Consider the following 26,389-nt stretch of genomic DNA (forward strand, 5'->3'; position numbering starts at 1 on the left):
CCCCGGGTCCCCGCCACCAACTATGAAATAACAACAACAATAATACTCGTAATAATAATAATAATAATAAAAAAAGGAACGCGAGCGAGGCCGCGAGGCGGAGCGGGGGGCAGAGGGAGAGACAATGGGCTGGTGGAGAGAGGACCCATCCGGACCGGGGAGACTTTGCGCTCCCAGCGCCTGAGCCGCCCGGGCGGCGAACTCGGAGGGAGAGCGAGGGAGCGAGAAGGGCCGGTGGACGAGAGGAGAAAACCCGGGTGTTTTGTAACTAAAATGAGCGGAGCGCAGCGGCGGCGGCGGCAATAAGCTTATTGCAATTGACAGCGTCTGCAGTTCATTTCAAGATGGCCGCTTGGCTCACATTCATTTTCTGCTGAACGACTTTTAACTTTCATTGTCTTTTTTGGCCGCTCCGATCATCACCCACCGGCTCCGTTTTCCGGGTACGTATGAAGCGAGGTGTCGCCTTACCAAGGGCGGGGGGCGAAGGGGGCTCGGCGGCGGTTTTCGGCCGGTTTGGGGGCTGCAAAGGGGAGCCTAGGTGTCCCCCGAGCTCTCCGTATGGGAAAAGCGCTGACAGGCTGCTCCAGCCACACACACACACATATAGACACGCAGCAGCAGCAGCAGCCTGTGCACTCGCTCGCGTTACGCACCCACATTTGCAAATTTTAGTTCCTTTCTTTCTCCAGACGCCCCCTAAAACCTTTCTGTGCACATGGCCCCCGAGGAGAATATTTATATTTCCAGACCCTGCTGCCAGCCCGGCCTGAGCGCCCTTTGTTTAAAGGCAGATTTTGATTAAACAGGGACGTTCGTGAAATCTGGAGCTGCCTGGGTCAAGTGATTTCAGTCCTCCCCGAAAGAAATGTGTCTGGGGGAGGTTAAAATGTCAGATAACGCACCCATTTTATAGAGATAGAGCCAGCGGGGGGTAGCGATCCTCCTGGAGGGGTTGTTAGGCGTCGGGGCACCCAGCAGAAAATGTTATTAACTTAAGTTGGACAAGTACTTGTGTGAAATTGGATGGGTTGTAAGATGGCGGTTCCCAGTTGTTTCCAATGCCTCCTCTTACATTTCTGCTCTAAATGCTAAAGTTTGGGGGTTTGTGCCTGCTGGGAGAGGAAAGGGGTGGCCGACACCGAGCGATAACTTTTTTTGGGGGTAAGGATAGCAGTTTGGCTGCGGTCTTGGGGAGCTGGGGCGTGCGGTTTGCTGGAGCCTTTGGAGCAAAGGTGATGTGTCTGTGGGACGCAGGGGGTTTGTTGAATTTCTTTTCTCTGATTGGTATTTTTTTTCCTCCTGAGCCCGGGAAGGGTAGATTTACATGAAATCCTTTGTCAGATCTTAAAGATGTCACGAGTGGGCTCCTCGTGCTGCTGATGGGCAGCACTGGAAAGTTGCTGGTGTACGTTTTTGTAATTGTATGGCCTTGGCAATATATAACGCGGGATGTTTCTCTGTGTTTACTGTAAATATTTGCATGTAATCAGGTAAAAATAAGCAGAAAAATCGCACTTCTGTAAAAGTGAGACGGTCACTTTTCAGCCTCTAGAAACTTTGATTCCCTCCTCCACTCTCCAGAAAAGTTGAGGAAAACCTGGGCGTGTGTGCCCATTTGCAAGCTTGGCATTAAAAGGATTTTTTGCGTAGTCCGTAGTGGTCAGAGCAACTAATTTTATGGGACTGTCCCAAAGACCAGGGAGATTCTGGAAATGCAGTCCAGTGAAACTACTTTGAGTGGCGTCCTGGAAACTGAGACAGACTTGTGTTGCAGTTTGCCAGAGACACGGAGGGTTGACCTACCTGATCGCTTAGATAGTACAAAATTAACATTTTAGTGTATTTTATAAGTAGGCGGATAGTGTCCTTCACCTAGTTCCAGGGAGGCGATTTAAGGGATCGGGGTCCTTTTGCACTGTATAGCCAATATTCAGATCTCCCCTCGCTGCAGCGAGCTGGGCACAGATATTTGAGCTCCGTGTGCCTTCTCTGAAAGAAGCACCGTCCCTCCTTTAAAACGTATGTGGCCATTCTTAAGCGAAAGAGTCATAACAGGCTCGATAGTAAAAGTGGCTCTGACTGATAATAGGTGAAGATGTAGAATGACGGCTGCTTTATTCCTGACGAGAGAGTTTTCTGAGAGGAGATGGGTGCAAAGTACACAAACCTACCCGAGCGATGCTTCTATTTTTTATGTATGTATTTTCTGTTAGAGACCTGTCGAGCAAGGTTTGATAGCTATTGCCTTTATAGATTTTTAATAATGTAGCTGATTCTTAGCAGGAGAATGCACTTCTGTTTTTCTTCATTTGGACATAACCCGTTTAAGGCCTCTAAATAATCGGTTGGCTGGCAGTGTTTACTTCTAGCGAGTATTATCTCCGTGTATTTTACGTTTAGTCGTTCCGTGTGTCAATGTGTAAATATATATTGTCCTGGTTAAGAGGCTGTTTGTATTGACTGTGTGAAGTGTTGGTATTCGCCGTGCTATCAGCGCGAGCAGAAAAAAATCTGACAGGGTTTCCCTCGCACCAAAATATTAAGCTCAGGCTGCTGTAGTAAAATGTGCTGCGTTCGTGTTACGTACCCGCAGGCACAGACACGCGTGTGCGTGTGCCTGTACGGGTGGCTTTTGGAGAGAAGTTAGGCGCCTGGTTCAGCTCGCTGGAGAAAATCACTGATTTCAAAGATAGCTCATAGCACGTTGAAAATGTGCTAGCTTTGGGCAATAAATAATCCGCGTTTAGGGGTTGCTTCGACAAAACAGGTTTCACGGTTGAATTTAATCCCTCTCCATTTAGGAAGGGGCTACGCCTGCGTGAAATAAACGCGTTAGTGTCCTGAAAGGTTTGTCCCAGTCTGTCAGGGCTGGGAAGGAATTCTCGGTCAGCCGACTTGCGTGACCTCGGTCACTGCTGGGTTTTTTTGGTTCAGATATTTATGAATTATAAGGTAGTGACTTGAACAAATAAAACACAGAACCGTGAAGGCAGCCTGTCCATGTTTGAGTACCCAAAGGGACCTCAGAGTTGCCGGCTTCTGGGCGCTGGGCTCTTCAGAGGGGAGTGCAGAAGCCCGGGCTCTGCCTTTTCTGGGAAGAGCAAACCCTCGGTATCAGTTTAAAAGTAGGAAGCGGAGGGTCAGGGACCCTGGGAGCGACATTTAAATGGCAGTACAACGCAGCGGGGGTCTTGCTTTCCCGCACGGGGCTAGGAACAGCTTTGGGGACCTGGTCTGGCTTGGTGCTTCTTGCACTTTGCTTTTCTGTGTGCTGGCCGGCTGTGGTTTGATGCTGGGGAGTTTTATCTGCTGCTCACTCGAGGGTTCTCCTGCAGCAGCAAGAGAAGTTTCCTGGCTAGGGTCGCTCGTTGGCGCTGTGCACACTTCTTGAGGAATATTGTACCCCTGTCCTGGGCAGTTCGGTCGAAATTCAAAGCTTTTAGAAAGCTTGGTGTGTTGTCTTTTTTTTTCGCTAACACCGAAGTTTGCGAGTGGCTGGGGAGAACCTTGCATTTTGGGACTTCTCCAGCTCGCAGGGTGTTGCAGTGAGAGGTGGCTCGCAAGCTCTGCCTCGGGAAGAGTGGGGACCAAGGGTAGGAGCTGGTCTGTTGGGAGCGCTGACGTGGGGAAATTAATAGCTTGCATTGGAGCAACGTTGTTACGTTACGTTTTGCAGGATCTGGTTGACAGAAAATAATTTACTCTGCAATTGACGTGGCTGACAGGGTTTTTTCCCCCGGTGTACTTTCCCCTTTACCTCTTATTCCCTCTCATTTTAAATAGTATGTATGCATCTAACGTTGGTGCCAGTGCATCCGATGGGGGTTTATGCGTTTCAGACTGTGAAAATGACATTTGTTTTTCACTCTCGTCGCTGCATTGTGTTGACAAGGTGTTGATTTAGCTTTAGGAATGATCTGGTCACATGGTCCTTCGCATGTTGTCACTAATGTACCGTTTAAAGTCGGTTTGGGCTTCCCCCCCCCCCCCCCCGGTGTGCTTTATTGCTGAAAAGGGGATTTGTTTAAGGATCCGGAGACTTGTTTTGTCCCGTCCAAACACCTTACCCTGGTGCTGCAAATCTCTTTCCACCTCTTACAAAACTTTGCACCGCGCTCGCTTCGTCCGCGGGAGGCTTTTCAAACGAGAGTCAAAAGAGGGGGGGAAGGAAAGAAAGAGAGAGAGAAAGAGTTGGGGGGGTGGGCGGAGAAGGGAAGGAAGGAGAGAAAGGAGGAAAGGGGAGAAGGGGGGAGAGGGGATGCCGGCGGCGCGGAGCGGGAGCCGGGGCTCGGCACCCCGCCGGCGGTGCGGGGGACTCGGTCCCCGGGAGCGCGGCGCGGCGCGGCTCGGCGGAGGGAGGGAGGGAGCGGAGGGGGAGAGGAGCGATCTCAGACCAGCTCCTCGCACCGAGTCGACGTGGAGAGAGGCCCCTGAGAGGATCCGAAATGGCCGAGGCTCGGGAGGAGCCTCTGGCGCTCGCCTCCGCCGGGCTGAGACCCCAAAGCCCAGCTCAGCCCCGCGCCCGGGGCAGCCCCCGCCGCCCGGGCTGCCCCGCACCGCGCTCCGGCACCCTCCGGGCTGCGGCACCCCGACCCCGCCCGGGCCGCCCCCCCGCCTCCTCCCGCCCTCCCCCTCCCCGCCCTCCCCCTCCCCTCCCCTCGCAACCGGGCTCCCAGACCCCCGCGGGCTCCTGGCTCCTCCACCCCCTCCGCCAGCCCCCGGGCCCCGCGTCCCACCCCCTGGCCCGGCTCGGCTCGGCCCGGCCCGCCCCCCCCCCCTCCCCGGCCGCCCCCCCTCCCGGCTCTCGTGTGTTCCCAGCGGTGGCAGGATGCCAAGTGTAAGTGTAAGTTGCTATAGCAACCCCCTCGGAGAGCGGAGCAGATCCGGATCGGCACCGAGCGCAGCGGCAGCCGCCCGGACCCCCCTCGCGGGCCGGCCCCGCCGCCCCGGTGCCCGGCCCCGCTCCGAGGTGCGTGTCCCCCCCCGTCCCTCCCCCCGCCGCCCCTCCCCGCTCTCCGGAAATGCCAGGGCAGCCGCACCGGGAGGCGCTGGTTCCCCTTTGTGCTGCTCGCCGGCAGCCCGGTGCCCGGCCGCCCCCCCCCGGAGCTCCCCTCCGCCCCGCCGCATCGCCGCCGAGCCGCCCGGGGAGCCTGAGCCGGCCGGCGCCCCGCCGGGCCGCGGGGAGAGCCCGTGCCCGCCGGGGAGCGGCGCGGTGGGTGCCGCGGCGCGACCGCGCCTCCGCGGGGCTGCGCCCAGGCCGGCCCGGTGCGGTGCGGGGCGGTGCGGGGCGGGGACGCCCCGCCGGCCTCGGGACCGGCCCTCGCCCGCCGCCCGGCCCCGCGCCGCCGCCTTCCGCGCTTTATCTTCCCCTGCGCCGGGGGATGCGACTGCACGGGGGAAGGGGACGCGCCGGATCTCGGCACCTGGGACGCCGCCGCGCTCGTCCCCGCTGATCGGTCCTCTGTGTGTGTCTTTCAGAGCCGCCCCTCGCCACGCCAAAATGCACCGAACAACCAGAATCAAAATAACGGAGCTAAACCCCCATCTCATGTGCGTGCTCTGCGGCGGGTACTTCATTGATGCAACAACCATCATAGAGTGCCTCCACTCCTGTAAGTACGATCGGGCGCTCCGCGTCGTTCCCCCGCCGCTTCCCACCTTTCCCGGCATCCCGGGAACACACCCCACCCCCCCAAGCCCAAACCCCCCGAGGTGCTCGGGACCGCCGCCCCTCCGCCTCCCCGACGGGCTGGGGAATAGGTGGCCCGGCCGCGGTGCAGTTTTTCTGACGACGGCCCTACGGTCTTTGTTAAAGTAATAATATATGTACTCTAAGCGTCTCCTTTTCATGGTAATTGCAGCTTATTTGGGTATTTGTTTAGCTTAAGCAGCGCGCTGCTGACAATGGACGATTTGCTCTAGCTTGCATAGTTTAGAAAATCGCACCTCTATCTATGCATATCTGAGCGTCACCTACGACCATCACTAAAAGGCTTTCGTGTTTGACTTGCAGTCTGTAAGACCTGTATCGTGCGTTACTTGGAGACCAGCAAGTATTGTCCTATCTGTGATGTCCAAGTTCACAAAACTCGACCGCTTTTGAATATAAGGTAGGAGAAAGATGCAGCGGGCACCCTGCATCTCTTATTTTACTTTATATGGGGAGACCGGCAGTAGTCGTGTCGATGTTATCTCTTCGTCTGCGATTTAAATCTGAAAGGACTTGTCCATTTACAAGCTTACTCGTGTGTATGCTCTCTCTTTGGAGTTTTGTCATTGCCTGAAATTGAAGATTTCTCTGGATGCGAGACAGAAAGTTTTTGTTGGTCTTTTTTTGCATACGCCAACCGCTGATGCAGTGCCTCTTCCCCCTCTCCCATTCTCACGTGTACCATCCCGACAGTTTCTACCTCCGCTTCCTATTTCTCCCAGACATGCTTCACTCCAGCCATAGCTCCTACTCATGAAAACTCTTGCTGAAACTTTCCAAGCCAAGAGGCAAAAGCCTTTAAAGCATGCTTCTCCTTTCGGAAATATTTTTTTGTCGGTGTTACTTTTTGCTCTCTTTATTTTCTAGGGAGGACATGTAGTTTTAAGGCCTTCCTTCAGTCCGAGAGAATTATTTTTCAGTCATGGTAGCACAGATGAGTTTTGTTTTACAGCGGTATTTAGAGCAGTGTTAGTTTGATTACAAGGTCTTGTAAGTTAACTTTTTATGACTAGCCTCCCACTTTGTAGAAGATGCCTCATTGTTGTGAAAGATTATAAATGAGGAGCTGCCGCCTGGATTAAAATATCGCTTCGTCTGCTTAATTTTATGTTTTGGGGTTGTTCTTTCTTCAGGTCAGATAAAACTCTCCAGGATATTGTATACAAGCTAGTACCGGGCCTTTTCAAAAGTAAGTAGTTAAATCGGTTTTTTTCTTAAGAGTAGAAAAACAAAACCAGAGCTGCTATCCTATATCGATACCAGGAGTTACAGAGTAAATACTAAAAGAACAATATATGCTTTTCCATCTAGATGAAATGAAAAGAAGAAGGGATTTTTATGCTGCTCATCCGTCGGCTGATGGTAAAAGCTTCTCGTTCGCAACTTTAATAAATGTTGCATTGATCTAGATGCTTTGCTGTTTCCTTTTTAACTTACAAATTATGTATTACCGTGACAGAATTCTAAGAAGTAAATTCAGCATAATAAAAGTTTATTGTTTTAACAGTTAGGTAGCTTTAATTCATAATTTTACTGTGGAGATTTTTTTTTTTCTTGTTACTGAGAATTGCCATTCTTCCTGATTTGAATTTCAAAATGTAAATTATTGTGGAAATTTCTGCGCAGCTGCCAATGGCTCTAATGAAGACAGGGGAGAAGTGGCTGACGAAGACAAAAGAATTATAACAGACGACGAGATAATAAGCTTATCCATTGAATTCTTTGACCAGAATAGGCAAGTTCCAGAATGGCAATATTTTATGTTTACCTGACTGATAGCAGCTATGTTTAGTATTTGTTGTAATTGTTTCATTTCTTCTCACAGACTGGAACGAAAAGGAAATAAGGAGAAAGAAAAATCAAAGGAAGAGGTAAATAACTTCCCTTTACTCCAAAGGAAACATAACGCACACAAACATCTTTGAGGCAGGTTTGTAGCTGAGAAAAATACATAGGTATGTGTATCTAGAACAAAAGAAGCACACGTCCTATTATGGCACTAGGTACAGAAGAGGTAAAACACCTTCATACAGCTGTATATGTAAGCAACTTTTAAAAATAAAAAATACCTGCGGTATTACTTTTAAAGCAGAATCTGATTTTTTTGTCAAATTCTGCAATAAAATTATATTTTAATAAATTATTAATTAATTTAAAAATTAATATGGAATGCATATATATCCTAAAAAGGGATTTAGTATGAGATACAAATCTTTGTGTAAAATTAGTTGCATTTTTTGTTATTTTCTCTGGATCTGTAATTTATCTTCTAAGGCAGCAGAAATTGTTATATTATAGTTCATAATTTAATAAAGGGCATTTTTTTTAAATGACATAAAACGTTAGAATACGACTTTGCTGGGAGTAATTGTGTGTTCTCAGTAGACTGATTTTCTTTACTATGCCATCAGGTGAATGACAAAAGATACTTACGCTGCCCAGCAGCAATGACAGTGATGCATCTAAGAAAGTTCCTGCGGAGTAAAATGGATATACCTAACACTTTCCAGGTAGCTACGGGGAAAGAGTGATTTTTTTAAAAAAATCAGTCTTGGTATTCTAAGCCTGCTAATGCTGGTTAGCACTCATTTTCTCATTACAGCCAGTTCCAGCAAGTGCTAACTACCAAGTATTTCTGGTGCGTGCAATACGTTGGTGGGATTATGAACAATATTTTTTAAATACTTATCTGGAGAGTTTGGTGACACTAATTTTTTAATGCTGTAAATATTGAGGTATCAAGAAATTGCTTCTTAATGTATTTAAAACATATCTAATAGATATGAAAATTCCCTATTGCCTGCTGATTTTGGTATAGCATTTTTCCAATTTTCTGATATATATGGCAGCGGGGCTACTTTCACCTCAGAGCAGTCGTACGCTAGGGGTAAATGCCTGGATGCTCCTTAACGCAAGGATTCGTATCTTGAACAGATCGATGTGATGTATGAAGAGGAGCCTCTGAAGGACTACTACACCCTAATGGATATTGCCTACATCTATACCTGGAGGCGGGTGAGTATCTCTAGCGTGCCTCCTCCCGGGGGGGTGCGGGTCGTGGCCTGGGGAGGGCGCTCACCAGGGTCTCCCCTTTGCCTTGCAGAACGGGCCTCTCCCCCTGAAATACCGGGTCCGACCTACTTGCAAGAGGATGAAGATCAGTCACCAGAGGGAAGGCTTGAATAATAGCGGGGAGCTGGAAAGTGACTCTGGGAGCGACAAGGCGAGCAGCCCGGCCGGAGGCATCCCCTCCACCTCCTCCTGTTTGCCCAGCCCCAGCACGCCGGTCCAGTCTCCTCACCCCCAGTTCCCCCACATCTCCAGCACCATGAACGGCACCAGCAGCAGCCCCAGCAGTAACCACCAGTCCTCCTTTACCAACAGAGCGCGGAAAACATCGATAAATGGCTCCTCGGCCACTTCATCTGGTTGATGCGCCAACCAGGCTACCGCCCCCGCCCCTCCTTTATATAGATCTCTCCATGCCATTACAGCTTTATAGATGCTAATCCATGTGACTATCGTCCAAATTGCTTTCTTTTGTAGTGACACTGAACTTGGCTATAAAAGGCGGACTAGGTGACATTCAGGATGGACGTTAATGGAAACGCAAGATTGAAATGTAAATTGTTTTCAGAGGACTGGGAAGCAAACAAAAGTTACACCTTCACCTGTTCTGAGTGATGTGGAGCTGTTTCCGTCCCCATCATCTGGACTCGGGAGTCTCCAGAAGTCGATACAAATCCCGGGAAGTAGTTTGTTAATCCAGACTAACTCCTCCATTGCGTTCTCTTCGATTGTTATTGTTCTTATGCTGTTTTGTGAACCTGTAGAAAGCAAGTGCTTTTTCATCTTGAAATCCAACAAAACGGAAAGAATATGCATAGAATAATGCATATATGTAGCCATGTCACTGTGAATAACAATTTTTGCGTATTAGCCATTTTGATTCTTATGTTGCATCTTTTACTTCTCTGTTGCTGCGCAGAACTGATCAAAAGAAAAGTAAACTTCAGTTTTACAATCTGTATGCCTAAAAGCGGGTATTACCGTTTTATTTACTGACTTGTTTAAATGATTCGCTTTTGTAAGAATCAGATGGCATTATGCTTATTGTACAATGCCATATTGGTATATGACATAACAGGAAACAGTATTGTATGATATATTTATAAATGCTATAAAGAAAATATTGTGTTTCATGCACTCATGATATGGTTGTTAAATTTCTAAACTGGTTCGACCCTTGCAGATGCCGCCTGTTTGAGCTTTGATCATACTGCAAGAAACACTTTGCGTGTGAGAGCTACAGTATTGGGAAAGCACATCCAAGTCTCTGATAACCTGGAGGCAATTGGCAATCTTAGAAGGATTTTACTGGCTTTGTCTTTTTTTCCAAGTGATATATTTTTACTTTACCAAATGTTGAAGTGATGCAGTGAAGAAGAAAAAAAAAAAGTTAAGCAACATGGAAGTCTTTGACCTGTTTGATTACCTTTTTATTATTTGGTGTGGTGGGATTGTGTTTTTAAAAAGCACATGGAATCATTATAGAAGCCATAAACTATTTGGTATAAATTTTAAGGAACCAGCAAGTCGCTGGATGAAGGCATTTTATCTAAATTTGTTTTAATATATATGTATATGGTACAGTACTAACTTCATTAAAATTTAACAGGTACTTTAATATTTCCAATAAATTGTGGAGAATGCCTCCTCTTTAATGGCCTGCAAATAGGTGCATTTTATTAGAGGCTTCTAAGGGTATTATTTTTTCAGTAGAAGGAACTTTTCCACCATAAAATATGAACAGCCCAGAACACTTTTCAGTTTGTGCTTTGCTTTGGTCGAACTTCGTGTGTGTTCATCACCCATCAGTTATACATTTGTGAGGGTGTTTATTCTATATGGATATTGTTTCATGTTTGTACGGGAAAATTGTAGTTAAACATTTCATTGTCTCCAGTCTGCAAAAGAAGCACAATTCTATTGCTTTGTCTTGCTTATAGTCATTAAATCATTACTTTTGCATATAAATTGCTGTTATTTGTCCTGCTTGTTTTTATAGACCAGGTGATTGCAAATCCTCCACAAGGTTATTGCTTATTGATGTATAATGTCTTGTTAAACAAGAGTTGATATTTTTTCCTGTAGTAAACATGTACAGTTCAATTTCAACAGTAAAAACTTCAGTTTTATATACACGAATAACTTTCATTTATAGCTGATCGAAGAAATAAACAAATAAAAGGGACAATTCATTGAAAACTAGCAAATGACCTCTGTTGATAATGTGGTGTTAAAGGACAAACTTCTTGTTCTCATTGGAAGTCTTTCTGGGTGTACAAAAGATTTTAGTGAACAGAACAGTATAGTACTAAAATAACAACCAAAAAAATTGCCTAGAAATCGCCATGATTCGGTTTGGTTGCCTGCCTCGAAAACATTTGCTGTTCTTTATTTGACCCCGGATTATTCTTGGAAATAAGCGAATGGTGTATTCTCACATCCCCGCCAGGCACAGGTTTTACCTCCGATCTGTTCAAACTCAGCCCCTGTTAAACTGCACTGGCTGGGAAGGGAAGAACAGGATTTTTGTGATGGCGAGTGCCAGGCTCCGCCTGTGCTGCTCTGCATTACTTTTTAAAGCCTCAGTGGAACTAAATACGTTTTGATGTAAAGATATCTCTCCCTGCGACCGAGTGTCTATCTTGGCACGATTCCCTCAACTATATGAGTTAATCACACTGCACTGGTTGAATTAATTCACCCAAAGACCAGCACTGAACCTGCAGCAGAGGGTTGTACGTTAGCACGCTGATCAAATTGTGCTTATTTATACTGGAAATAGCTGATAATGACAACTTTTAGCATCAAACCGGAACTATTCTCGGTCTTTGTAAAGTGTCCGTGAAGCATAAGGCAATGAAACAGGAGTTGGATAATTCCCTTCGAGGTTTATTAAGCTCTTACAGCACTTTCGACCTCTCCCAACTTGACATCTCCCGTCTGAAAAAAGAACAAACGTTTTCAGTATCTCTCTTGCCGAGCTGCAGAAGCCGCCGAGGATGTTTGTGCTGCCATGTGAAACTTTTGTTTTGCTGCTGGCCCTAGGCAGATGGCACTGCGATGCGTACATACATATATTGCTAAGCACAATTGGGAGGACGATCAAAGATAGCATCTCGACGTTCTACTTGCGAAGCTGCTGTGTCAACCTCCCCGGTTTCACAATATTTTTCTTTGCAGCTACACAGCGAACGGGTTTCCTTACAAATCTACGTAAATCCTCCCTGTTTGGAAAGAAATCTCAGCTCGGTGTATGTAAGAAGAATCTTTTCATTATCCGACGTTGCATTTATACAGATGGAGGGATAAAGCCGAAGTCTGCTGCGTTTTTCTGAGCTTGTTCAACAAGCAATCTGATCAAAGGTAGAGGCAGGGACGGTATGTGCCCGCTGGAAAATGATGTTTTTCTGTCTTCGTCCGACCGAATTTTCCGCCCTGGTTCAGCTGCCTGCAGCTCCAAGCAGCGCTTTTGTGCCCGGCCGGAATGGGGGATAGGCGGTAACGAACCAGCCCCGGGGAAAGCGAGGGAGAGGGAGCATGGAGAGCTCCACAGGCTTCTGGAGAAGACAGGCAGAAACGGGGAGAAGGAATGCAGAAATATGCAGAAAGAGAAAGAGAAGGAGCATGACGCGCTTGCTAAGCCGAGCTGTTTGTCCCCCAGCACCGAGCATTGCCCAAAACAACCTGCGCCGCTGCCCTTCAGCAGGCCGATGCCGGCGGGCGGGCACCGCCGAGAAACTCCCGAAAATTGGTAGCGTCCCGTGGGCCGGAGAGGAGAGGGCAAGGCGGCTCCCGCCGCGGCGCCGGGGGCCCGGGCAGCACCGGCGAGAGCTGCGGAGAGCTCCACTCGAAGGCGACGTTCTCCGGTTTTCTGATAGTGAAGGGGGGCACTGAAACCCGAAGGCGGAGGCAAAGCAAGCGGCAGGCGCCCTCCCAGCTGAAGCGGTGCCCGTGGTCCTTCTCCCCCCACGGCTGCCGAGGACGTACCGCTTGTCACCCCCTCCGCCGTACAGCTGCCCAAGGATTCGCTCGTTTCGCTGGGCATTTTCAAAGCGCGGCCAAAGCAAGTCCTCCCGGGGCCGGTACCGGGGCGAAGCCTCCTCCCCCCCACTCCGCCACCCCTGCGCCTCTTTTCTTCTTCGCCGCGGCCCCGGACCGCCCGTCCCTTCGCCCCGGTGGCAGAGAGCTGTGCTCCTGCCTTCCGAACATCGCTTCTGGACTGTTCATCTCTCACCACGCAGGAACTCCTGCAGTTCCGATCTTTGCCACCAAACCGGTTCACGAGGATCGGGTTGTCTCGCCGTGCCTGGCTCCGGTTTCCAGCCCCGGCGCGGGGCGGGCGGCGGCAGCGGCCCCCGCCGCCAGGTACCGCAGCGGGAGGCGGGTGGCTGCGGCCCCGGCGAGCACCTCGCGCCCTCCCAATTTTAATACGGTGAAATTCTGAGACGGTGTTTACTCAGATAAGTGTTTCCTGTTTCCGCTGTTAATTTTTAACGTTCTTGCTTCTACTCTGGGTACTTGAAACGGATTTCCTTTATTTTACTATAAACAGTTTCTTTTTCATGTTTTCTGCCTGTCTCCTACCAAGAGGACGCCCTGAGAAGAACCTGCTCTCCCGTCCGAAGGGCCGCGGAACTCCGCTTTCCTCAGTTCAAAGTCGTTGCCCCGCTCCGAGAGCTCCAAGCCACGGTTGTTTGTGCTTTGTTAATTCAAGAATTGCAGGGATCCCGGCAGCAGGGATTTTGTCCAGCTCTGGCTCCTTCACTCCCTTTCCCCGCGGCTAACAGAGGAGTCCCACTAGGACAACAGAAAAACTGCTGAAGCCCGGCGGGGACCGGGGCAACTTTCGGTCTCGCCGTCTTTGGGGACGGGACATTTGTATTTATTTAACAGTGATGGTGTGGGCTAAAAAAATTAAAAAGTCGGTAACGGGTAAAGCGCGAAGGACACGTAATTCCCTTGGCAAACGGAGGTTTTCCCTGCCGGGGGTGGGCAGGGAGGGCGACTTCCATCCCCGGTCGCTGCCGCGGAGCCGCGGGCGCGCCGCGCAGGACAGCGGCGGCCGCGGAAAGGCCGCGAGCGGCGGCGCCGGAGGCGGGCACTGCCGCAGGGGCGCGAAGAGCCCGCGGGCCTCCCGGCAGCCCCGCCGGCGGGGCGTGCGGCTGCCGCCTCCTCCGGGCCGCGGAAGGCCGGCGGGGAGCCGCGGTACGACTGCGCTTCGCTCCGCGCCGCCTCCGCCGGCGGGAACGCGGTTCCCCGGGCTGGCGCGGAAACGTGGGGCTCGGCCCCGCCGGTGCCGCGGACAAGGCCTGGCCCCCGCCGGCTGCCCCCGCCGGCTGCCCCGCCGCCGGGCGGGCCGGGCCGGCTCCGCGCCCCCCGCCGCCGCCCGGGCAGAGGCCATCTTGCGCCTGCGCAGCTCTCCCACCTAGCGCCCGCGGAACTTCCCCCGCGCGCCGCCAGATTCGAACGGGGCGCGTGGGGGGCGGCGCGCGGGGATCCCCCCGGGCGCGCCGCGCCGCGCCGCGCCGCACCGCACCGCCCGGCGTCCCCGCGGAGCAGTGCCCGCTCAGCCTCCGCCGGCGCGGGCGGCCGCTGCGGTATGCGGTGCCCCGCTTCGCCGCCGGGCCGGGCACACCCGGCTGGAGCCGCCCTCCGCCGAGGCGTAGCGATGCAGCTGCGGCCCCCCGCACCGCCCTGCGCCCTCGCCCGCCCTTCCCCCCCCGTCCTGCCCTTAGGGTGCTCCAGCGAGCCCGGGTATTTGGGGATGTGCGTGCCGGGAGGGGGGCACCGGGACGCGGCTTTCCGGCATCCCCCGGCCGGCTGCGGGGCGCCGCGGTCCCGTGTTCCCGTCCGCCCTGCCGCAGGGACTCGGCCTCCCCCCGAGGCCGGCCGGCCCTAGCCCTCCCCAGGGCCCGGCGGGGCCCCGGGGCGCCCCGACCTCCCCCGGAGAGGGGAGGGGGCCGCGGTAGCCATTTGGCGCCTGTATTTTCATGGCACGCAGCTGAATATCGCACCTCGTCTAGAGAGACAAAGGGCTGTGTGTTCCCCATCGCCAGGGAAATGCAGATGCTTTCCCCGCTCCCCGCGCCGATGCTCTCAACGGTGTGGCGGGGGGGGGGATATTCCCCAGGGAGCGGCCGGGTGAGATCTCCCCGGTGGCAGGGAGGCACTTTTCCAATAGCAGAGGCAGCCAGCAGCCCTTCCCCCTCCGCGCCCGCCGCCGGGCTCCGCGCCGCCGGTGTCTCTCGCACGCCGCATCCCCGGTGGAGGAGGCCGAGGCCGGGAGGTATTTCGGTATCAGCACCGCCCCGCATCCCGGGGCCTCCGCTGAGCGCAGAGCTCCCGGGCACCGCTGCCAGCACTGGCATTTCTCACTCCTCCCTCCGCATGTGCTGGGGATGCTCGAAAGGCGCCTCTTCAACGAGGCACTTTCTGATCTCTGAGACAACATCGTGCCAAAGATCCGCGGCTGGTAGAGGCCTCCGAAATGGGCCGATTCTAAAAAAATGGGAAAGAAACATAAAAAAATCCCCACCCCAAAACAGCCCGGCACACACAACCCCAAAAACTTTAAATGGGAAATGCGAAAAGAAAACCACCCCAAAACACAACAAAAAAAACCCCAACCAAAACCAAAAACAAAAAACCCAAAAAGCAACGCGAAAACGGTGCTGGAAGGGAAGGTGTTGGCATGGCCAAGGTGCAGGGGTGCTGTGTGAGCACACAGCTGTCGCTGCGCGAGGTGCGGAGCCTGCGCACACCCTCCGCGGGTTCCCGGCGCCGGCAGCCCGCGTGCCGGAGCTGGGCTGCGCAGGGCGCGGAGCCACGGCTGCGCCCGGCCACCGGGGGCTCCGGGGCAGCCGGTCGGGACGTGTCCCATCCAGAGGGATGGGAGTTTGATTTCCAGGCTGGGTGGGCTGGTTGTGGAGGGCGAAGGGCTGCGGCTGGAGCCCCGGGGGACACCGCGCTGCTGCTCCCCGGACTGGGGCGCTGCCCCCGGGCAGGCGGGCGCGCAGGGACAGCCCCCGGGCACCGAGGAGCTGGCAGCAGGGGGGACCGGCGGAGGCGAGGCAGGCGCTCAGCGCCGAGAGGGATGCCTACAAGCAACGAGCTGCCATTTTGTCTCTTTTAAGTGGGTTGCCTTTCCCCTCTCCTGGAGCGCAGTGCGCAGCGGTGGCAGCAGTGGCTCCCCTGGCCCTGCCCCTCCTCGGCCGCCCTCCGAGCAGGCAGCCCGGGGCTGCACGGGAGGTCCCCTCGGGAAAGCGCCCACCAGCCCCAGCCTCCCCAGCCCTGGCGTTTTCCTTGCCACCTCCGCCCTAGGTGCTCGGGGTTTGCAGGCTGTTCAGCTGATTTGTTGCTAATAGCAACCACACGACAGCGATTTGCAGCCTTTTCTGCTGCTGGTGCCTCTCGTAACACCTTCTTCTGCAGACCGGGATACCGTCGTCTGGCTGCTGCGTGTCCCCACCCCTCTAACCGCAGCAGCCAGGGACAACGATGGGGCAGGAGGACGGGGCGGCCACGGGGCGAGCGGCGGGCTCGGCCGGGCATCGCGCAAATTCGGTCCTTCCAGATCAAGAGCTAAATACTGGCCAGCCCCCCCGCCCGGCCGCAGCCGCGCAGGCTCCGCGTATTTGGCATTGTCTGGGAGCATTGTTGTGAGCTGCCAGCGCCCGCAATCCTACCGGCACGGGGGGGAGAAGCGCTGCTGGGTTTACATATGTAGATGCAGGCAGCGTTCAGTGCCAAGCCGACACACACCCTCCCCCGGAGCAACAGACACAAAGGAAGACCTCGTTCCTTTCAAGTCCCCAGAATAAATTAAGCTCCGGCTTTCGGTTTTGGAACGTCCCAAAAATATTTGTCTTTTTTTTCTTTCTTTTTTTTTTTTTTTTTAATGGTACTGCACAAGCGCTGACGGTTCCGCAGGAAACCAGAGGTGTAACCATATGCACGTGGTAAAAAGGGCTCAGCCCTACAGCTAATATTTCCTGGTCCCATCCTGCAAGTCAACCTGAAACGTTTTGCCCTTTTCCAGTTTATTTATCCCTTATAATTTTTGTTCTGTCTTTGCCTAGTGCAATGACGACGCACCAGTCTCCACTAGCCAAATCTATACCGTTTACAGGTTTATGGTTACAAATGCCTGCTCAAATGCCAGCGTCGTCCTCTTAAGTGAAGAAAAAGGAGAAATCTTCTTTCTGGTGCTTTTGAAGTGCCCCGATGTTTCTGTCTTCGCCTCATAGAACTAATTTACTCTGTAGGAAGGTCTCACAAATTAAATTCACTACCAAAAATCCGGAGAGGGGACCCCGGAATATTGTGAGTTGCTGGAGCCCCGAGCCAAAGCTCAGGGAAAGAGAGGGGACTCTCCACTGCTACCGTCCCTCTGACAGAGTTTTTGCTAAAATCGGGTAATGGCAAAGCCCAAATTAAATTTGCAAATTAAATTATCCAGCCCAATGATTCAAATATTATATTTTAGTAGAGGCGATACACGGAGTTGGAGATCCCTCACTCAGCACACTCTCTTCGAGGCAGCACTTCAGTTCCCTACATCCCATTCACTCCCATTAACCTTTCCACGCTTAACCTCCCCGCTTTCAACAGCCCAGCGCTTTAAACTCCGATCCGCGGGAGCGAGCGGAGGAGTTCGCGCGTCGCCCTTCCCACCAAACGCGGTCAGTCGTCCAAGCACGGGATTGAAAAACTCATTTTTTCAGACCTGTAAATATCCGCTCAAAGCCTTTATCAGCACGCATGAACAATTTGCCGGGCGTGTGGCAAGCGGAGGAGACCCTCCAGAGGCAGATCGGGAGACCCAGCGCGGTGCCCGGGGACGCGGGGGGCGGCCGGGGGACGGCTGGGGGGCGGCTCCGGCTCCATGCCCGCTGGCCCGCAGCCCCGGCGGGCTGTTCCGGGGGGCAGCCGAGGAGCACCCCGCAGCCGGTGGGGAAGCCGCCACCCCAAGACGCGGGAAGACCTCACCTCTTAATGAGCGTCGCGCAAGTTTCAAGCCGTAGAGGAGCAGCCACGGCTTGGCCGGCCGCGGCACGGCGGGGCATGAGCCGTCGAGGGGCAGCTAGCCCGGCCCTGGGACCCGCCATCCAGCGCCCTTCCAGCCGGGGGGGACCTGCGGAGGACCCGGCTCCTCCCGTGTGGGGGCTGAGCCACCTGTTGCCTCGCACCCGCGGGGACGGCACCAAGCTGGGAAAGCCCGTGGGAAGCCCCCCCGGCGCCCCTCAGCCCCCCAAAAAACTCCAGGAGCAACTTCGCCCTTCACCGGCTTGGGGAAAATGATGCTTCCCCGCCCCGGTACGGGCGTATTTGCGAATGAATCAAAGGCTGAGATTAAAGAACACCCACCAGAAAGCGAATGCACGTTATTAATTTGGATCATTGTTGACTGTTCCCCCAGTCTCCGGTTTATTTTGTAAGCTGACGTGTGCAGTAACGCAGTCATTACTAACACCGCCCGCCTAGGGATACAGGTTTCCTACTAATGAGCACCCCAGCAGCAGGCAATGAAGTCTCACAACTACGTCATTTCCATAAATGATTTTCCGTCTTCAGTACTTTTGCGAGAACCGGTGACATTTCCGTAGACCGCATTTGCATGGTGTTTATTCCTCATCATTATTATTAACCGTGTGAACAGACTCTCAGTATCAAGCAACGAAATGTAACAGCAAGTTTTGGAGGTACTCAGGGTGCGTTTTGTTGTTTCACTTATCCGAACATTAGACTTAATTAGACAGATAAATCAATTTATCTGTAATCGACACATCTGCTTTTCAAAAAAAAACCCTCTGGAAGTAATTCATCACCGTTTGTTTATTTTTTTAATTTAACTTAAGAACAGAAATAAGTATAAAGAAATGTGTTTAACAGCTGTTCCCTTCTCAAGTACACATGGTGATAATTTCCCAAAATATTTTCTGTGGCAAACGACCTTCTCACCAATCTGATTTAATTTGTCTCATTTATTTGTAAAGAACGGCACATCGCCTGTTTTGTTTGTTTGCTTAAAGAGAGATTTTTCCGCATTAAATCCTCCTGGAAACACGTGACTCATTTTACACCATGATATTGTTTACGTTAGCCCACCTCTTTTCAGCTGAGCATCCCCAGAGATGGTTTATTAAAATTAGACGTCTTTCTTACACTTTTTCAAACTTTTAAAATGCGGAAGAAGTAACTTCAGCCTTTCAACTTTCAGATATGAGACAAACCTTTATACTACCCATCAAATAATACGTTTGTATAGTGTCAGTCATCTGATTTTGTACATTTAGAGCTTTGCAGAACAAAATACCAGCCTATGAAATCCTGAAGCCACTGTGCGTTAGAGGGTGGCTAAAGAAAGGGACATTTTTTATGGAATAGTAACTCCGGTTTTCTGCTGTGAATCACGATGTCACTTGGAGCAGCCCGATCGATAGCAGAGCTAACTAGTAACTTCGTTCACAAATATCCCGCCTCTTGGGAATCGCCCTCAAAACATACTGGAGGAGCTGTAGAGTCTATTTCCTTTCAAATCCTGATAACCCTGATTTCATTTTGCAGTCCCACCGTTTGCATTAGTTGCTGTAAAGACCTCCGAGGCTGTGTTTACTCATAGATGCAACCATGCCTTGGCCGACCGGTTATGAAGAGAATTATTCGTAAATAGTCCTTACAGCCGGAGACACCGAGACGGGAAAAGCGGAAGGCAGTCACCAGGCTATCTACCAGAATGATACGCTGTTGAAAAAAAAATATTAAAAAATACTGTTATGGTCTACAGGAATAGCTAGTACCTGTGCTTGGCAAAGCCAGAGGGCTGCTGCCGGACCGCTCCCCCAGCGCCCCTTCCTGCGCTGCTCCCCCCTGCACGGGGAGAGCAAAAGCTGCCCCCCCGGCCGCCTGCACCTGAGCGGTGCAGGCAGCTCCCGGCACCGCGCGGGTGGATGCGCTCGGGCTTATCATTAACTCTGCGCGGGTGTATGGAGCGAGCGAAGCCTTCCCCTCCAGCGGGGACGGCGCTTCTCCCGCGGCGCTTCCCCCGTGGCACGACCCGCGTGGCTCCCGGCAGAGGCGGTGGCTGTAGCCCACGGGCTCGCCCCTGCACGCCCGCGCTGCCCGCACCGCCGAGGCGCCGCAGCGCTCCGCGGCTGTGGGTGGGCGGAGGCTCCGCGGCCCTGCGCGGCGTGAGTTTATTCCCCGTGCGGCGCGAAAAACCCCGGCGTGGGCCGGCGCGGCGGTGTAAAGCAGTAGCGGAGATCCCCGAGGAGGAATCGCAGTGGTTGTAAGAAAGAAAAAAAAAAACCCAAACCAGAAAAAATTAAAATCAAAGGACCCCCCTCCCCGAAGAACAGAGGTGCGGCGGGGGCAGCTCCGAGAGCGCTGCGGCTGCCCTTATTTTTCTTTTTTCTTCCTTTTTATTTCTCCCCTACCCATGGAGCGGAGGGGCAGCGGGAGCCGGGCAGGGGGATCCCGCAGGACCTGCCGGCCGATGCGTGGGACTCAGCCGGGGCGGCGGGGCTCTCCCTCCCTGCCCGCCGGGCCCTGGGCAAGTTGCGCAGCAGCGGAGCGGGACGAAGCAGCTCTCCGGACGCGGCGAGCGGAGCGCGTCCCGCGGAGCACGTCCCGCGGAGCACCGCGCCTCCCCCCGCGCAGCGCCGGGGCCCGAGGGCCTGGGGAGCGGCTGCCCGCGCGGGGCGGCCGGGGCAGATGGGACCCCCTCGCCCGCCCCGTGAAGCCTCCGCCGCGCGGAGCAGCGCGTCCCGCGGAGGTGCACCGGAGGGGTGGCCGCGGCGCCGCTCCCAAATGTCAGCGGGGGCGGGCGGGCCCCGGCCCGGCCTCCCGCGACCCCACCGCCAGCCCCCGCGCCCGAGCCTGCCTGCGCCGCGCGGGGCGCGCAGGGACGGCGGCGGCGGCCCGCGGGGGCCCAGCCATCGCTGTGGCCCGGGCAAGTCTCTGCGCTGAGCCCAGCACCGTCCCGCGGTGCCCGTCCCCATCCTTCCCCGGCGCTCCCGAGGACAACAGCTCCCTGTATGGAGCTGGGCATGTACAGCTGCCTATATGGGTTCTTACGTAACCTCGTATTCCTATATACCCGTAGATACATCTCTACGCCGTTGTATATGTATTTGTGGTAGAGATGTGGTGTAGGGGCGTGAAGTCCTCTCTCCGCAGACCTATAGGTCCGTACGCCCCCGCGCATCTCTATAGGTGCCTGTACCCACACCTGTACCTATACCTACACATTTAACACACGTGTGCAACGTGCCGCCATCCGGGCACAGCCCGCCCGGGCTGTAGCCCTTCCCCGTCCGCGCACAGCCTCTCGCTGGCGCACACCGCCGGTCCCCGCGGGGGTGCGGGGCCGGGGGCCGCGGAGCGGCGCGGAGCTGGGCCGGGGGCTGCGCGGGACGGCGCGCGGCGGGAGGGCGCGCTGGCGTCACGGGCGGTGTTGGCGCGGCCCCGCCCCTCCGCGGCGCGGCTTCCGCCCGGTTGTCAGGGCGACGGGTACACAGTGCGGCCCTGCGCGGGCGCGCAGCCTGCCGCGCCGCCGCCATGAGCCAGAGGCAGGTCCTGCAAGGTAGGCCGGGGCGGCGGCGGCCGGGGCCGGGGGTCGGGACCCGGGACCGGCTGCTAACCCAGTGCCCCGGCGCTGCCGCCCGCAGTTTTCGAGCAGTACCAGCGCGCCCGGACGCAGTTCGTGCAGGCGGTGGCCGAGCTCGCTACCCGGCCGCAGAATGTCGAGACCCTCCAAAACGCAGGTACGCGCCCGCCGCCCGGGAGCCGGGGCCGGGCCGTGCGCGGCTGCGGGGACTTCCGCGCCCCGGCGCCGCTGCGCTTGAGGCCCGGCGGCGGGGAAGGGGAAGGGGGAGCGCGGCGGGGTCCGGGGTCTGGCGGGGGAGCGCGGCGCCGGGCCGGCCCTCGGGAACGCGGGGCTGCCAGGGCGCTTCCCTGTTTTTCTCCCCCCCCAGGTTGGCCGCTTAGTTTCCAAGGATTTTTTCCCCCGTAGGATTTGGCCTGGTCCCCCGGCCCCGCGGTGCGAGGACGGGCTTGGCGAGTCCCCTGCGGCGCGGTGGGAAAGCTAATTACGCTCGTCAGCTGCATGCGCGGGTTGCCCTGCCTGTCTGCAGGGTTATTTCTGTGTTTGCTTAGAGGTAGATGCCTCTGGCTGTGATCTCATAACTTATTTTTATTTCAGGGAAAATTTTTCAGTATAACCCACTTCTTCATTTACTTCCTCGTGCTTCTGATACAGCTTTATGTAAAGTGTAGAAAATGGAATTCCCGGTGAAGCCAGCGCTAACTTCCCAAGGAAAACCTACTTTAGAAGTAACGATTTTTATACTAGCTTTACAAGTTGTTCCTATATTCTTCAATGCTTTTCGCCAGCAGATTTGCTCAGCTCAGGAGGGATTCGCTTTTGTTGTATTGCTGTCGTGGGATGTCGTGAACCAAATTGAGCATTTTTAGAAACAGGAGCTGCGGGAGCACTTCCACCAGCTGTTGTGCATCTGGCAGACCCACTCCGCTTGTCCAGAGTTCCTGAGCTTAAAAGAGGAAAAAGAAGTGCTCAGTAATTGATTACCTGAAAGGCAGATTGAAAAAGTGCTATAAATCTGTAGTTGGGTTACCATATGGTATTCATGAATTGATTATGTTTTGGTTTGTCTCGATTTTGTTTTTAATACTTGTTGCCCAAATCTAGTAAAGCTGTCAGTCTTTTCTGAGATACAATGGGAACAAACAAACAAACAAGAAAACTAATCACGTAAATACTTTCAACTTTCAGTTATATTTACAACTTTCTATTAAAATGGTTTTGCTGAAAACCTATCACTTAAATTCTTGTTAAAGAAACATTTGCTTTGATTATGGGTGTGACACGTTGACACCAGGCCTTTTGTATTGCCTTGCTGTGCCTCTTGATATTCCCCCCCCATCTTTCAGTGAGTTAATGCCTCTGCTTTAGTTTATACAAATCATCTCCATTTACCAAAGGGACATCTTGGCCATAGGAATAATTTATGTCTTATTTGTGAGAAGAGGTCCCTCTGTGTCCATTTACAGTTCTGGTTTCAGCTGCTCATAGAGAGATCTCATTTAGGCAGGCTTCTTACAGTTCAGTGTTTTTAAAAATGCAGAAAGTTTCTATTTTAAGAAAGCAAACAATGTGCCAAGCTAACTTTAATTACATTGTATTTCTTCTTAAAATAATTATTTGATGTAATCTGATTTACCTTGGAACTGATTTGTTGCTTGTGCAGAAGAAATAATCAGTTCAGAGGCTCGAAACTTTCTTCTGTGCACAGCCAGTGTTGGTTTGAAGGTTAATTTTACAAGGATCAGGCTCTGGGGTAGTAATGTGGAAGTATGCATTTGTGTAGGTTATCATCCTTCTTGGCTCATTCTGGTACTGAGCAGCTTTTCCACAGGCTTTAGTTTTTCAGATGCTAGAAAAGAAGGGAATGTCTGCAAATAATAGTGTTTCCTATTACAATTTATTTGAATGGCTGAGGCCCGCAAATATTTTACCCTCTTCCCCAACCTGTGCCTTTAAAACTAATTCAGTTATATAATTAAAATGATAGCTGTTAGTTTTGACCTTTTCTGGATGTGCTAGATACAGGTTATAAAACCTCCTCCTAAATTAAATGTGATTAAGTGTTTTTTAAAACCTCTCCCAAATAAAATGTGATTTGGTCCTTTTTTAAAGCACTTATACAAATATTTTGAGACATAGCTGTCTAGCAGATAACTGGCGTACCTTTTATGGCCTTGATCTAGTGAGCTCTGGAGCAATGATTTGAGAAAGAAAGATGTCTGTCTATACATTTATCTCTGTATAAATCCATATATAAAAGGACTGGGGGCACGTTTCTTATTCTGGTAAAGAAAGTTAGCTGTCCCTTAGGGAGATCACTGTTTTAAGAAAATGCGGACAGTCTTTGCCTGCTGTCATTTTCCATTAGCTTTAGGAGTCAGAGGCACCTTGCAGGGTTCTTTGGTTGGATCTGAAGGTTTGATCTTCTGCTGAAGGAGAAGACAAGATTACAGTGACTTGAATTTGAACAAAATTGAGCCCTTAAAACGTACTGTAGTGTACTCTTGTATTATTGGCCTCGGCTGATATTCCTAGAATATCCGAAATTCAGACTGGCAGCAGTGACAGATCAGTGCTCAAGGAATAAAGCGTTTGGCCCCATTTTTAGAAGTCCTTTTGATAAATACTTAATATCTTATAAATACTAGTTCGAGACCTTACTCTTTGAGGAGGTGTCTCTGGACACCATGCTAACATCATGAAAGATGGAAGTATGTTTAAAAAAATAATTCTTGACTACACTATAAGCCCTGCTTCTGTGGTATTAAACCAGGTACAAGCAGTGGTATTGTTGCAAATTAGGAGGTGGCAGACTGCAGCACGGAGGGGAGCAAGCAGCCAGGATCAGAGGTGGGAGTTTCTTATGCTGGCTTGGCTGTTGAGGAACCTTAAGGTACCATTATCATGGAGACTCCTATGTATGACCTGTAAGGAAAACTAGTGGGAACTGGCAAGCTGGAAAGAAGGTCAGAGAGGGTCAACAGGAAGGCCACCTTCTCCCAGGGCATCTCTCTTCTGAGGCTTCTGTATCCCATCAAGCTCTGGGAGCTGCCTTTCCCACTGAGCAGAAGTCCCGAAAGTGGTTGTAACCAGGGAACTGGAATCTAGCCCTGGACTTTGACACATTTGCATGGCACTGGCATTCTTGTGGTCAGGAATGTCCTGGGGGGTTAGTGCCTGGGAGCTCAACAGCTTTCTGGTGGCAGGGAAGTGCAAGGAATGATCAGAGAAATTCCTTTGTCAGAGCTCATTCCTGTGTGTTTTCCAACTCTGTGGTTGGCTTTGATAAGGTTGTTCCTTATGATTAAATACTACCATGAATAATAATTGCAGGATTTGTTATTTGAATGTTTAATTAATGGGTACTTGGAAAAAAAATCTCCTCCAAAACTCCTAAACTTTTTCCGTTTAGTAAATATATACTTGGAACAATGACAGACAATTAATTTATGAAATCTCCTTTCTGGAGGGCTGCTGACTAATGGGAGAAGCTACTTTGATAGTAATGGTTTTAAACATACTCTTTGAAAAGAAATCTATTCATTTGGCAGCTACAGCTCATGAAGTTTGGTACTGGAATGCATTATTGAGCTCCACACCCCCTCACACTTCCAAAATTTAAAATCCTAGAAACAGACTATTTTCAATTATAATGGCAGATGAACTTGAGCTCTCTTTCTTGCACTGAGATTTAGGCAGCTTTCTGTCTTTTAGAAAATTTAGGAGAAAATCTGAACTGGTTCCAGTATGTTTCTAAGAGTGGTAGTCACTGAGGGCCCAATTCTTCTTTCTTCATCTGCCTTGTGAAGTGCAGCACTCTGTAAATAAATAGTCCCTTTAAAATAGCGTCTTGTTTTGATTTTTTTTAAAGGCATTTACAATTCAGCATTAATAAATGTATCAGAATAAGACTTGAATTACTTCTGGGTATTCATTTTTGTATTCTCTCATGAATTAAATTTTTATTTATTTATTTTGCATTAGAGCTTGTGGTGGGATCGTTGCTTTTAATTTGTAAGTTATTTAAGGATATCGTTGGGATTAAGAAACAGTTTAGTCTTGCAACTTAGCCTTTGACTTTAAAGATATTACAAGATCACCTCTTTAACCCCTTTCTTGGGGCTGATCACATTCTTAAGCATAATGGCTGTGGAAGTCATTGGGAAAGCTGAGTCTGGAACATGGAAAAAGAAATTTGAAGCTGTGTGGTCTAGCAGCCTGTGTGTTGCCATGGGACTCTGTGTGTTGGGACCCTGCACACCTGGGTTCCCTTCTCATTGCTGCTGGGGTATTTTTATCATTTCAGGCAGATAACTTCCACTTCTGTTCCTCTGCCTTACCCACTCGCTGGCCAGTCTGCAGAGTTCCAGGAAAGTTCCAAAATGTCAGTGTAAAGGCAGACCCTTTCCCAGTGAATCTCTTCCAACCGTCCTCCGACTCCATCAGCCCACAACCCTAAGCCCAGGTTTCCTTTCCATTCTGCCTGGTGTCAAGCTACTTCTGAGGCCTTACACTCCAGCATACAAGCTATACTCCAGGACCGAGTCCTCTCCTCCTCTTTTACCTCTGGGCATCTTCTCCTGTATCTGTTCCTCACAATCTGTGTTGGCAAGAGGCTATAGCTTGGGGGCAGGGCTTGTCTGCGTCAGACTAGGGCTCCATCACAAACCCTTGTGGCATGGCAGATCATCTCCTACTTTGTGGTCTGTTTTTATGCAGGTAAAGGATGATGTCATGAGCGTTAGTTCTCTCCTGGCTCCAGAGCTATTCCACTGGCGACAGGCTTTAAAAGCTGTATTTCCAAATCTTTGGAGTGGTTTTAGGAGTCTTTATTTTTGAGAAAAGGCTGTTCAAATTTATTTCCCTCATCCAATTACATTGAGTCTTTCTGCCCATGCTTTTCTCAACTTCTCTTTCTAGTGTATGTATTTTAAATGTACCTATTTTGAATGTGGCAGTTGGACACTTGGCCCTGTGTAAGGAGGATCAGGCTCTGGGAAGGG

General features: G+C 51.8%; 2 protein-coding genes across 2 annotated transcripts in view; both read left to right on the forward strand.

The window, feature by feature from the left end:
* On the forward strand, nt 1-9,178 carry BMI1 (BMI1 proto-oncogene, polycomb ring finger). The gene is made up of 10 exons (XM_076331678.1): nt 1-443; nt 5,482-5,615; nt 6,017-6,113; nt 6,847-6,902; nt 7,025-7,075; nt 7,340-7,448; nt 7,539-7,584; nt 8,125-8,223; nt 8,648-8,728; nt 8,817-9,178. The coding sequence occupies exons 2-10, from the start codon at nt 5,504-5,506 to the stop codon at nt 9,144-9,146; spliced, it is 981 nt and encodes a 326-aa protein (XP_076187793.1). The 5' UTR covers nt 1-443; nt 5,482-5,503; the 3' UTR covers nt 9,147-9,178.
* A 12,129-nt stretch (nt 9,179-21,307) lies between these two features.
* SPAG6 (sperm associated antigen 6) overlaps nt 21,308-26,389 on the forward strand; it is a 38,103-nt gene continuing 33,021 nt past the window's right edge. Inside the window, exons 1-2 of the mRNA XM_076331680.1 lie at nt 21,308-21,365; nt 21,451-21,546. Coding sequence (XP_076187795.1) covers nt 21,341-21,365; nt 21,451-21,546 — 121 coding nt within the window. The 5' untranslated portion in view covers nt 21,308-21,340. The remainder of the gene's footprint in view (nt 21,366-21,450; nt 21,547-26,389) is intronic.

Source organism: Aptenodytes patagonicus, chromosome 2 (assembly GCF_965638725.1).
Source record: "Aptenodytes patagonicus chromosome 2, bAptPat1.pri.cur, whole genome shotgun sequence".
Classification (NCBI taxonomy): Eukaryota; Metazoa; Chordata; class Aves; order Sphenisciformes; family Spheniscidae; genus Aptenodytes; species Aptenodytes patagonicus.